At 47.2% G+C, this 13,540-nt stretch overlaps 1 protein-coding gene across 8 annotated transcripts in view; it reads right to left on the minus strand.

Annotated features, from left to right (window-relative positions):
- Positions 1-13,540, minus strand: part of LOC126988823 (fat-like cadherin-related tumor suppressor homolog) — a 105,000-nt gene that overhangs the window by 20,129 nt on the left and 71,331 nt on the right. For all 8 annotated transcript variants that reach the window (XM_050847250.1, XM_050847246.1, XM_050847249.1 and 5 more), the window contains 15 exons: positions 13,226-13,439; positions 12,195-12,389; positions 11,154-11,292; positions 10,125-10,288; positions 9,382-9,590; positions 8,453-8,597; positions 7,486-7,647; positions 6,105-6,361; positions 5,825-5,959; positions 4,517-4,763; positions 4,261-4,397; positions 3,186-3,306; positions 2,202-2,437; positions 1,428-1,608; positions 637-834 (listed from right to left, as the gene is read on the minus strand). In XM_050847250.1, the coding sequence (XP_050703207.1) occupies positions 637-834; positions 1,428-1,608; positions 2,202-2,437; positions 3,186-3,306; positions 4,261-4,397; positions 4,517-4,763; positions 5,825-5,959; positions 6,105-6,361; positions 7,486-7,647; positions 8,453-8,597; positions 9,382-9,590; positions 10,125-10,288; positions 11,154-11,292; positions 12,195-12,389; positions 13,226-13,439 (2,740 nt within the window). The remainder of the gene's footprint in view (positions 1-636; positions 835-1,427; positions 1,609-2,201; positions 2,438-3,185; positions 3,307-4,260; positions 4,398-4,516; positions 4,764-5,824; positions 5,960-6,104; positions 6,362-7,485; positions 7,648-8,452; positions 8,598-9,381; positions 9,591-10,124; positions 10,289-11,153; positions 11,293-12,194; positions 12,390-13,225; positions 13,440-13,540) is intronic.

Here is a 13,540-nt window from a genome sequence, read left to right on the forward strand (position 1 = left end):
ACCATGAACCTGAAGAAACACCTATTTGACAAGGCTTTCGTAGGAGTTGTGGGCATTTCCAGGGGTAGTTTTATGACCCTGGTGGTAGTTTGACCCTTCTTCTGTACCATGAACCTGAAGAAAGACTTAATAGAACTCAGCTGACCCCCTCTTTGACCTTTAGCAATAGCTGATGTAAGAAGCGAACGTGTCATAATGCCGAGCTATATGTTTTCAGGGAGTTTAGGTTTTGCATGGTAGTTTTTTTGCAAGAAGTGTGTCTAATGGCCTTTGCATATTCACTGGTACTTATGCCCTACAAGACGCTGAGGGAAGGAAACACAGGGAAAGTTGGAAAGTTTTGTTTAGTGGGCGTAACATCTGTGGTCATACGCTGGAGAGAGACAGAAGGGGAAGGTATTATAGGAGAAGGGAACAGACCCCAGGAGACGGGACACAACCCCGGATTAATACCTGGTACCCATTCACTGCTGGGTGGACAGGGGCGTAGGGTATCGGAAAAGCTGCCCAAATTTTTCCGCTTCGCCCGGGAATCGAACCCGGGCTCTCTCGGTTGTGAGCCGAGTGTGCTAACCACTGCACCACGAAGCCCCCTAGGAAACACAGGACAGCGGCACGTCAAAACATCCCACGAACCTGAGACCGTGACCGTGAGCTGCGTGGTGGATGACAGCGGTGGGCTTCCCTGGTCCACCGCACGCACCGTCAGGCTGTAGGAGTCCCTTGTCTCACGGTCCAGGGGCCGGGCCAGGCTGACCACACCCTCCACCTCGTCAATGGTGAAGTGGCCCTCCGCTGAGTCCACAAAGTTGTACCGCAAACGTCGGTTGATGCCTGGGGGTACAGGGGAGACAATATTATTAACTCCTTGACTGTGAATTTCCTACAGTCATACCTCACCAAGCTACAGGGATGGAACAAAAAGTGGCTATCATTCAGTGAAGAAAAATGTAAAGTCCTGCACCTTGGGAGGGGATATCCAGCACACCAATACCACATGGGAAACACTCCACTATCCACCACAGAGGCAGAGAAAGACCTGGGACTATATGTTACCAGGCTACCAGTGAAGGGATATCCAGCACACCAATACCACATGGGAAACACTCCACTATCCACCATAGAGGCAGAGAAAGACCTGGGACTATATGTTACCAGGCTACCAGTGAAGGTCAAATCCGTGCCAATCGCAGCGGACGGGTTAAGTATGTTCAATTTCATCTACAACCAAAAATAATCTTGTTCACGTATGTTTAAGATATGAAAATTTTGTTTATCTTGAACTTCCACCCGACACTGACCTTTTCTGACCTCTCATTATTCCTTCTATTGTCGAGGTTTTATGTTGCTGTCTTCTTTGCAGAAAAAAAAAAAAAAAAAAAAAAAAAATACCCAGACCTAATCCACAGTCAAAACCAGTCATTTACCGAGGTCAGGGTCGGTGGCAGACATCTTGACGACGACGGTGTTGATGGGCGCGTCCTCCGGCAGGGTGGCGGCGTGGGCGGCCCGGGAGAAGGACGGGGGGTTGTCATTTGTGTCCGTCACCTGGACCTCCACCACCACCTCACACTGCCAGGCCTGGTGCTCCCAGTCCTCCACCACAACCTGGAGTCATGCCCAGAGTCACATACCATCCTAGGGACCATTATCCTAACCTGGCTACAACTAGTATTGATATATTTTATTTATTTATTTATTATTATTTTTTTACGTCTACATGTATAGTGCTGGTAGGCTTGCTTGATGGGCCTGGATGGTGTTCGCCCCCAGCCCGTCATGGCGTACGCAAGTGTTTATAGTGGCGCCATCTTCTCTGCTGTTATTATTGAGATCTATGAAAGGGCGTCGAAGGGGAAATAAAAAATTGATATAGACCCAAACTGAGTCCTTTCAATCAGCAGATACGCATCATTTCTTTAGTTTCATGTCTCAATGGAAAAAAAATTTGCCTTGCCTTCTCTGACCTTACACCATTCTCCTCCCTAGCTTCATCGTGCATATGCTTGTGTGTGTGTGTGTGTGTGTGTATTTTACCTAGTTTACCTAGTTGTGACATACAGGAAAAGAGCTACGCTTGCTCTGTCCCGTCTCCATATCCTCTCTTATCCAACTTTTCCTTAAAATCATGAATGTTTCTTGCACAAACCACCTCCTCCTCCAGTCAGTCAGTGTGTGTGTGTGTGCGTGTGAGTACTTACTGTGAGGTGGTAGTGGTCCCGTGCCTCCCTGTCCAGCTGTGTGGCCGTGGACACGTGGCCACTCAGCTGGTCAATACTGAAGTGGTTGGCGCTGTCCCCGGTGAGGATGTAGCGACTCCGGGCAGCCGTGCCTTCATCAGCATCCCAGGACACAATGGATGCCACGTGGGTGCCTGGGGTGGCGTCCTCGGAGATCTCCCGCCGGTAGATTGGCTCCTTGCACACCGGGCCGTTGTCTGCCGGGCAGGGCGTCAGTGTGAGTCACAGAAATGCTGGACACTTTATTTACTTAACTCTTAGACGGCAGCAGTATTTGAAGAGAAGCTCCCCGCAAAATGAATCATCTATATTCATTGCCGACCTTAGGACCATAGCATTATATATAGTTACGCCGCATAATAGATGTTTTAAGTATCACCTATATATAGATTCTACCGCAATCTGGAAAGTTTGGAAAGTTTGGTTTAGTCGGCGCAACATCTGTGGTCATATGCCGGAGAGAGACAGAAGGGGAAGGAATTATAGGAGAAGGGAACAGACCCCAGGAGACGGGACACAACCCCCGATTAATACCTGGTAGTACCCATTCACTGCTGGGTGGACAGGGGTGTAGGGTACCGGCAAAGCCGCCCAAATTTTTCCACTCCGCCCAGGAATCGAACCCGGGCTCTCTCGGTTGTGAGCCGAGTGTGCTAACCACTGCACCACGAAGCCCCCATGCGCAATCTGGAAGTGTTGTTATATTTCTGCCATGCAAAACTGAGTGACTGAATTTTGCAGTGTCTATCTGTTCCACTACTGTCTAAGAGTTAATTCATGATCTATTAGTTTAAACATTGCAAAGAACCTCAAACACATTATTACATGTTTTTATGCATCTTTAATTACTGCAAGTCGGTTATCTGTTGTTATACCTCTTCAATTACTGCAATACCATTCATTATCAAGCATCATCTCAGGCAACAAGACTTTACTGTCACCAACCGTTGATGTCGATGACGGTCACGGTAACCGTCGTGTTGGCCGTGAACTTCCCATCGGTGACGGTGACGGTGAGGGTGTACTCGCCCTGCCTCTCCCGGTCCAGCTCAGCGGCCACGTACACCTGGAGGGTAGACCACAACACCAGGACTCTCATTAACCTGGTAGCAGCGACGGCCCAAATTTGTGGCTTCACCGTGTAGCAGCGACGGGCCAAATTTGTGGCTTCACCGTGTAGCAGCGACAGCCCAAATTTGTGGCTTTACCATGTAGCAGCGACGGCCCAAATTTGTGGCTTTACCGTGTAGCAGTGACGGCCCAAATTTGTGGCTTCACCGTGTAGCAGTGACAGCCAAATTTGTGGCTTTACCGTGTAGCAGCGACAGCCCAAATTTGTGGCTTCACCGTGTAGCAGTGACAGCCAAATTTGTGGCTTTACCGTGTAGCAGCGACAGCCCAAATTTGTGGCTTCACCGTGTAGCAGTGACAGCCAAATTTGTGGCTTTACCGTGTAGCAGCGACGGCCCAAATTTGTGGCTTCACCGTGTAGCAGCGACGGCCCAAATTTGTGGCTTCACCGTGTAGCAGCGACAGCCCAAATTTGTGGCTTTACTATATAGCAGTGACGGGCCAAATTTGTGCCATGGTATTTACCCCCCAAAATGATACATAATCTGATCACAAATGCTTTGATATATATTATGAAATGGTTTGTGTGAGTGATGATTTTTTCTCATTTTTCTCGCTTGGAGGGACCATTAAGAAACATGATCCCCGCTGCTGCTGGGTTAAGGCCACTCTTACAAGACACCTTCACTGCTCACACCAACTGTTTCTAAAGGTCAAAGAATGAATGAATTGGGTTCTAATGAGTGTTTTTTTAAGTTCATGCCACTGAAGAAGGACCAAACTACCATCAGGGTCATGAAACTACTCCTGGAAGCCCTAAACTCATACAAAAGCCCTGGCAAATATGTGAACTTGGGCGGTGAAATGTTTTAAAATACGACCCTAAGGAACATTTATGTTACTAGCACACCACCATTGTTTTTGTGCCTCACCAGGGGCCCACACTCACCTCCCCTGAGGCGTGCACCAGGAACTGGCCGTCAGGGTCGCCGCCGGTGATGAAGAAGTCCAGTTCGGCCACGGACTGGTCGGCGTCCGTCACGCTGAGCTCCACCACCGCTGTGCCAGTGGCCGTGTCCTCAGGCACTGGTGGTGAGGAAAATTGATTTGGTAATGTAAATATACAAAACCTGTACAGCCAGTGATGTATTACAGAGAAAATCAGTTTCCTTTTCATCATTCATAAGACTCCTGCAGTGTCTTACCAGCAGTGACGTAAGTGTCTTTGGTGAACACTGGAGGGTTGTCGTTGTAGTCCTGGACCATCACCGTGACTCTGGTGCTGGTGGACAGAGGCTTGGGGCCCCCGTCAGTGGCCGTGACGGTGAAGGAGTACTGGGCCATGGTCTCGCGGTCCAGCGGGGCGGCCAGGGTCAGCGTCCCAGTGTGGGGATCAATGCGGAATGTTGACTTCACTACAGCGCTGTCATCGGGGCCGAGGCTGTACTGGATCTGAGGAGAGAGAGTAGACACTTAACCCCTTGACTGCAGATTTCCTACAAGAAGACATCACCAAGCTACAGGAATGGAACAAAAAGTGGCTGCTACAATTCAATGAAGAAAAATGTAAAGTCCTGCACTTTGAGAGGGGATATCCAGCACACCAATACCACATGGGAAACACTCCACTATCCACCACAGAGGCAGAGAAAGACCTGGGACTATATGTTACTTGGCTACATGTGAAGGGATATCCAGCATACCAATACCACATGGGAAACACTCCACTATCCACCACAGAGGCAGAGAAAGACCTGGGACTATATGTTACTTGGCTACATGTGAAGGGATATCCAGCATACCAATACCACATGGGAAACACTCCACTATCCACCACAGAGGCAGAGAAAGACATGAGAGTATATGTTACCAGGCTACCAGTGAAGGGATATCCAGCACACCAATACCACATGGGAAACACTCCACTATCCACCACAGAGGCAGAGAAAGACCTGGGACTATATGTTACTTGGCTACCAGTGAAAGGATATCCAGCACACCAATACCACATGGGAAACACTCCACTATCCACCACAGAGGCAGAGAAAGACCTGGGACTGTATGTTACTCGGCTACCAGTGAAAGGATATCCAGCACACCAATACCACATGGGAAACACTCCACTATCCACCACAGAGGCAGAGAAAGACCTGGGACTGTATGTTACCAGGCTACCAGTGAAGGGATATCCAGCACACCAATACCACATGGGAAACACTCCACTATCCACCACAGAGGCAGAGACAGCCCTGGGAGTATATGTTACCAGGCCACCAGTGAAGGCCAAATGCATGCCAATCACAGTGGATGGGTTAATACTCCATTCAAGGGAAGGTTTTCATTAATCTCTCCTCCTGAAATTGACCTCTCGTTATGGACACTCCTTTGACCTCTGTTCGGGAGCAGTGAGTAGCGGGCTTTTTTTATTTATTTTTATTTATGCCCTTGAACTGTCTCCTTAGCTGTACAAAAAATAATACTGACAATGACACAGCGACACGGGCAACGCTTACTTGACCATGGTTCCCTTCATCGTCATCAGTGGCCGTGAGGATGGTGACGGTGGCCCCAACCTCGCTGTTCTCGGCCACCAGGGCTGTGTAGCTGGACTCAGGGAAGCGCGGAGGGCAGTCATTCACATCCATCACCTGTTGGCCATATTAGAAAACACCCAATCAATTCAAGACCCATAAAGTAAAATGTCTTTTGACCCTCATTTCAGCCCAAAATCAAAACCCCAATCAATAGTACATATAAGGGATCAAAACTCGCTGCTTTCCGCCCTCAACTCACCACCACAGATATGGTCATGTAGTCCAGCGTGGGCGGAGTGGCCAATGTGCGGTTTGTGACTGTGATCCGGTGAGTGCGGCGCCGCTCATGGTCCAGGGCCCTGTGTACCACCACCAGGCCAGCGGGGGTCACGGTGAACGGCCCTGAGCTCTCCCCAGACTCCCTCTCCTCGCTGGCTGCCTTCATGCCCTCGTCCACCATGATCAAGTACTGCACCTCCTGCGGCCCCGCCAGCCACAGGGACGTGACAACACTGCCTGGCAACACAAGGAAACACTTGGAGCTTACAGAAGGAGGCTAGATGGGGACAGTATGTTATGAGGTGCAGTTTGTGATGTGAATTCTTTAACCCCTTGACTGTGGATTTCCTACCAGAAGACATCACCAAGCTACAGGAATGGAACAAAAAGTGGCTGCTACAATTCAATGAAGAAAAATGTAAAGTCCTGCACCTTGGGAGGGGATATCCAGCACACCAATACCACATGGGAAAAGTTGGAAAGTTTTGTTTAGTTGGTGCAACATCTGTGGCCATATGCCAGAGAGAGACAGAAGGGGAAGGAATTATAGGAGAAGGGAACAGATCCCAGGAGACGGGACACAACCCCCAATTAATACCTGGTACCCATTCACTGCTGGGTGGACAAGGGCATAGGGTATTGGAAAAGCCGCCCAAATTTTTCCACTCTGCTCGGGAATCAAACACGGGCTCTCTCGGTTGTGAGCCGAGTGTGCTAACCACTGCACCACGAAGCCCCCACCACATGGGAAACACTCCACTATTCACCACAGGGGCAGAGAAAGACCTGGGACTGTATGTTACCAGGCTACCAGTGAAAGAATATCCAGCACACCAATACCACATGGGAAACACTCCATTATCCACCACAGAGGCAGAGAAAGACCTGGGACTGTATGTTACCAGGCTACCAGTGAAAGAATATCCAGCACACCAATACCACATGGGAAACACTCCATTATCCACCACAGAGGCAGAGAAAGACCTGGGACTGTATGTTACCAGGCTACCAGTGAAAGAATATCCAGCACACCAATACCACATGGGAAACACTCCATTATCCACCACAGAGGCAGAGAAAGACCTGGGACTGTATGTTACCAGGCTACCAGTGAAAGAATATCCAGCACACCAATACCACATGGGAAACGCTCCATTATCCACCACAGAGGCAGAGAAAGACCTGGGACTGTATATTACCAGGCTACCAGTGAAAGCCAAATCCATGCCAATTGCAGTGGACGGGTTAATGTGATATCTGAGAAATGAGTGTATGACCTCCCAGTACTGTAATGTATGTATGTATGTATGTGTGTGTGTGTGTGTGTGTGTGTGTGTTGTAATACTGTTGTGGGTACTCACCGATGGGGGCGTCCTCCCTGATGAAGAACTGTGCATACTTCCTGGCGCAGTGCGGGGGGTCCTCGTGCGGGGGCAGCAGGAAGATGGTTACAGGCACATCGGCGTGGTGGTGTGGGGAGCCGCTGTCCTCGCCACGGATGAAGAACTGGTACACTTCATTCTCTGGAAGATTTTGGAAGTTCACCGATGCTTATAGAACTAACGGAACAGTCTCTCTATAAACGGTAATCACTCGTGCATGCAAATTCACACTTCTTACAGTAAAGGAGATGGATCAAGATACAAAAATGGAAGATATGAAAACTGGAACACCATTTTCTGTATGACTTTGGCGGTTCATTGATGCTTATAGAACTTATGGAACAGTCTCTCTATAAACGGTAATCACTCGTGCATGCAAATTCACACTTCTTACAGTAAAGGAGACGGATCAAGATACAAAAATGGAAGATATGAAAACTGGTACACCATTTTCTGTATGATTTTGGAGGTTCATTGATGCTTATAGAACTAACGGAACAGTCTCTCTATAAACGGTAATCACTCGTGCATCCAAATTCACACTTCTTACAGTAAAGGAGACGGATCAAGATACAATATTGGAAGATATGAAAACTGGTACACCATTTTCTGTATGATTTTGGAAGTTCATTGATGCTTATAGAACTAACGGAACAGTCTCTCTATATCACTCGTGCATGCAAATTCACACTTCTTACAGTAAAGGAGACAGCTCAAGATATACAAATGGAAGATATGAAAATGCCCGCTGGCGTAACTATCAAAACAGAAAACAGAAACAGAAATTAAAATGAACATGTCAGAAGAAATACAAGATTCGAAAAACATACCCGAGAAATAATAAGACTCAGAGGACAGAAATACTACCTGTTACAAAGGAAAATAATGGCAGAGAAAATATATAGAAAATGAACATCTGCCTGCGAGTGAGTCTTGGATGAATTACCTCGGCTATGGATGGTCTGGGCCACGGTGACCTCGCCGGTGGTTGGGTTGACCGAGAAGAGCTCCAGGGCCTCGGAACTGTTGGCTTCATACATGCGGTACCTGACCTCACTGTTCACTCCTTCATCCACGTCACTGGCCTCGACCTGTGATGGTGAGCATGGAGAGAGAGTGACAACCAATATTAGTAGCCAGGAAAGGGTGAGTTGAAATTAAGGGACATATTCTCAATCTCTTTCACTGTTCACTCCTTCATCTGCGTCACTGGCCTCGACCTGTGATGGTGAGCATGGAGAGAGAGTGACAACCAATATTAGTAGCCAGGAAAGGGTGAGTTGAAATTAAGGGACATATTCTCAATCTCTTTCACTGTTCACTCCTTCATCTGCGTCACTGGCCTCGACCTGTGAGAGAGTGTGACAACCAATATTAGTAGCTAGGTAAGGGAAACAGACAAAAAATATTACACTTACAGGTTCTTAAGAGGGATATGAAGGTTAGAAAAGACAAAACAACCTCACTGTGTGCTGGGCAAGTACACAATGGATTATATAGTAAACATCCTGGCCCTTTACAGAGAATGGAGACAACATAACAGCCAAAATTAGTAGCTAGGTAAGACTTTCAGCTCTCTCAACAACTATTTCCCAGGGCCACAAAGGAGATAAGCCAGGTTCTAATGAGTGTTTCTTCACGTTCATGGTACAGAAGCCTCATCAAACTATCACTAGGGAATACAAACACAGCCTTCATCCTCTTCCCTGCAATCTTACATTTTTTAATTATTTTTGTCTTCATTCTGATTTTTTTTTTCCTTGATTTTTCTCTTCCTCTTCCTTGTCTCTTTTTTCTCCTCCTTCCCCTCCTCCTTCTTCCCTCTGCCTCTCTTCCTCTTTCCCTGTATTCTCCTCCCTGCCCGCTGTCCCCCACCTTGAGAATGGTTGTCCTGGGAGCCACGTCAGTGTTGATGTTCGCCTGGTACTCCGGCAGGGTGAAGACTGGTGGGTTGTCATTCTTGTCGCGAACCGTCACTCGCACCGCCGTGAAGCTGGCCCGGCCCCCCTCGTCCATCACAGACACTTTGAGGTTGTGCACCGGCAGAGACTCGCGATCCAGGGGTGTCTCAGTGTACAGATTGCCTGGGAAGAGGTGAAGTTTGTATGGTATAAATCAACAAAAAATGACATCACTTTGTCATATAGAAAGTCTCATTAGTAGTTTGAATGGTATAGATCAACAAAGAATGACCTCACTTTGTTATATAGAAAGTCTCATTAGCAGGTTGCCTGGGAATGGGTGAAGTTTGTAGGGTATAAATCAACAAAGAATGAGGTCACTTTGTTATATAAAAAGTCTCATAATTAGTAGGTTGCCTGGGAAGGGGTGAAGTTTGCATTGTATAAATCAACAAAGAATGACCTCACTTTGTTATATGGAAAGTCTCATTAGCAGGAGGTTGCCTGGGAAGGGGTCAAGTTTGTAAGGTATAAATCAACAAAGAATGACCTCACTTTGTTATATGGAAAGTCTCATTAGCAGGAGGTTGCCTGGGAAGGGATCAAGTTTGTAAGGTATAAATCAACAAAGAATGAGGTCACTTTGTTATATAGAAAGTCTCATTAGTAAGGAACCTAGAATTCAACGGTACTCGGAAATCCACGGTCTTTCTCTACCTTCCTTGTCGATGGTGAAGGCTCCCTCTGAGGTCTGGTACAGGATGGTGTATCGCAGCTTGCCCAGGTCCCAGGCGTCAAGGTCCGTGGCTACAAGGTTGATGACCAGCTGCCCGGGAGATGAGTTTTCCTCCACGTAAGCTTCGTAGAGCGTGCGATTGAACCTGTGACAGTAAAAAGATGATGAAATAAGAACAAATGAGTAAATAAAATATAAATAAACACAATAACATGGTCACACACAGAGGAGTGCACCAGATGGGAGACTGCAAATGAGAACAAGAATTTAGTCGTCCCTCAAATAGTACGGTTTCCAATAGTTAGGTTTCGGTTATATACGGATTATAATGGAAGATCTTTAAGGATTTTTAAATTTCCTGCTTGTCGGGAAATTTGAAAATCCTCAAAAATCTTCTTAGAAAATCCACATAAAACTGAATTATTGGAAACCGTACCATTTGAGGGATGACTGAAATTATAATGATGGTTAATGAGAGTGAAGGAAAATAAAGAGGTTAACTAGAACAAGGTGACTGGCAATGATGATGAATGAGGGAGTGAAGGAAAATAAAGAGTTTAACTAGAACAAGGTGACTGGCAATGATGATGAATGAGGGAGTGAAGGAAAATAAAGAGTTTAACTAGAACAAGGTGACTGGCAATGATGATAAATGAGGGAGTGAAGGAAAATAAAGAAGTTAACTAGAACAAGGTGGCTGGCAATGATGATGAATGAGGGAAGAAAGGAGAGGAAGAACTGGAATTTGATGCAGATGAAGAAAAAAGAAAAGAAATAAAGGAGAAACTAGAACACCACAACATTAATACACCACACGGCAGAAAAAGAAAATAATAATAATGATAAAAAATAACCAAAAATAAAAACTATACGTAATTAAAAGCCAAGAACACGGCGCGGCGAGTAGCGGGCTTTTTTTTGTTCTCTGCACTCTTTTTTGCTGCCCTTGAGCCGTCTCCTTTGCCGTAAAAAAAAAAAAAAAATAAATAGAAAATAAAAATGTAGGTTACCTCGGTGCGTGGTGATTGGAGGCGACCACAGCGACGTGCAGGCCGGTGAAGACCACATGCACCCCGTCACTCGCCGAGAGGTTCAGGTTGAGGGAGGTCACGTTCTTGAGCTTGTGTGGGGCCGTCACCGTTAACACGCCTGCGGAAAAAAAAAAAAAAATCACCGTTCAATTCAAGTTAACCCGGTAGCTGCGGAGATCATGTTTCTTAACCCGGTAGCAGCAACGGGCCAAATCTGTGGCTTTACCGTGTAGCAGCGATGGGCCAAATTTGTGGCTTTACCGTGTAGCAGCGACGGGCCAAATTTGTGGCTTTACCGTGTAGCAGCGACGGGCCAAATTTGTGGCTTTATCGTGTAGCAGCGACGGGCCAAATTTGTGGCTTTACCGTGTAGCAGTGACGGGCCAAATTTGTGGCTTTATCGTGTAGCAGCTACGGGCCAAATTTGTGGCTTTACCGTGTAGCAGCGACGGGCCAAATTTGTGGCTTTACCATGTAGCAGCGACGGGCCAAATTTGTGATTTTACTGTGTAGCAGCGACGGGCCAAATTTGTGGCTTTATCGTGTAGCAGCGACGGGCCAAATTTGTGGCTTTACCGTGTAGCAGCGATGGGCCAAATTTGTGGCTTTACCATGTAGCAGCGACGGGCCAAATTTGTGCCATGATTTAACCCCCCCAAATAGATGATACATAATCTGATCACAAATGCTTTGATATATATTATGAAATGGTTTGTGTGTGGGGTAATTTTTTCTCATTTTTCTCGCTTAGAGGGACCATTAAGAAACATGATCCCCGCTGCTACCGGGTTTAAAGGCTCCTTCCCCTAAGCGAGAAAAATGAGAGAAAATCACCCCTCACACAAACCATTTCATAATATATATCAACGCATTTGCAATCAGTTTATGCATAATCCATTTTGGGGTTTATATCATGGCAAAAATCTGGCCCGTTGCTGCTACATGGTAAAGCCACAAATTTGGCCCGTCGCTGCTACCGGGTTAAGTCTAAAGTCATCCACACTTGTACATAAACCTTACCAGTCAGCTGATCCATTTTGAAGATGGCGCCTCGGTCCCCAGAGTGAATGGCATAGCTGAGCGGCGTGACCTGACCAGCGTCGGGGTCTGTGGCGGATACCGAGGTGACCACGTGGCCGGGCTGGGCCTCAGACGACACACGGCAGGAGTAGCTGTCCTGGCGCCACGCTGGAGGGTTGTCATTGAAGTCCACAACTGTAGGGAAAGAGGATGTCTGGCCAGGCTTAATAGAACATGGCTATAGGGTCAGTATGTCAGCCTCCATCCTCACTTTAACTATTCCCAAAGTCCAAAATTGAGCTTAGTTGAGTACCTACGAGTGTTTTTTCAGGTTCAAGGTACAGCAGAAGGGTCAAACTACCATCAGGGTCATACAACTACCCCTGGAAATGCCCCAAACTCCTATGAAAGCCTTGTCAAATATGAGTGCTTGGGTGCTGAAGTGCTTAACCCCTTGACTGCGATTGGCACAGATTTCGCCCTCACTGGTAGCCTGGCAAGATGTACTCCCAGGTCTTTCTCTGCCTCTGTGGTGGATAGTGGAGTGTTTCCCATGTGGTATCGGTGTGCTGGATATCCCTTCACTGGTAGCCTGGTAACATACACTCCCAGGTCTTTCTCTGCCTCTGTGGTGGATAGTGGAGTGTTTCCCATGTGGTATTGGTGTGCTGGATATCCCTTCACTGGTAGCCTGGTAACATACACTCCCAGGTCTTTCTCAGCCTCTGTGGTGGATAGTGGAGTGTTTCCCATGTGGTATTGGTGTGCTGGATATCCCCTCCCAAGGTGCAGGACTTTACATTTTTCTTCATTGAATTGTAGCAGCCACTTTTTGTTCCACTCCTGTAGCTTGGTGAGGTCTTGTAGGAAATCCACAGTCAAGGGGCTAAAACCCAGCTTATGTGGGAATATACTATCTTTGCCAGCCATAACATTCACTACCTCATGCATCTCAAAACTTCATGCATACAACTCACCTTCAGCATAACTAATCTGGCTATATGAGTGTTTACCGTCTACAAGTAACTCACCGTCAATGATCACTGTGGAGGTGGAGGAGAGCTGGGGTATTCCTGAGTCTGTTGCCAGCACAGTCAGGACGTGTTGAGCCTCAGTTTCAGCGTCCAGCTCCTTGGTGAGTATGACAGCACCGTCCAGGGCGCGCACCTCAAAGCTGTCGCACTCCCTGAGGCATGAGTAGCGCACTGATCCGCCCGGGCCTGTGTCCATGTCACTTGCCGAAACCTGTACGAGGCAGAGAGTGAAGCCGTGTCTACATTTTTCTTTTTACGTCTAGGCCTATAGCGCTGGCAGGCTTGCTTGAGGGGCCTGGATGGTATTCGGCC

Source organism: Eriocheir sinensis, chromosome 70, assembly GCF_024679095.1.
Source record: "Eriocheir sinensis breed Jianghai 21 chromosome 70, ASM2467909v1, whole genome shotgun sequence".
In the NCBI taxonomy this organism is placed as follows: domain Eukaryota; kingdom Metazoa; phylum Arthropoda; class Malacostraca; order Decapoda; family Varunidae; genus Eriocheir; species Eriocheir sinensis.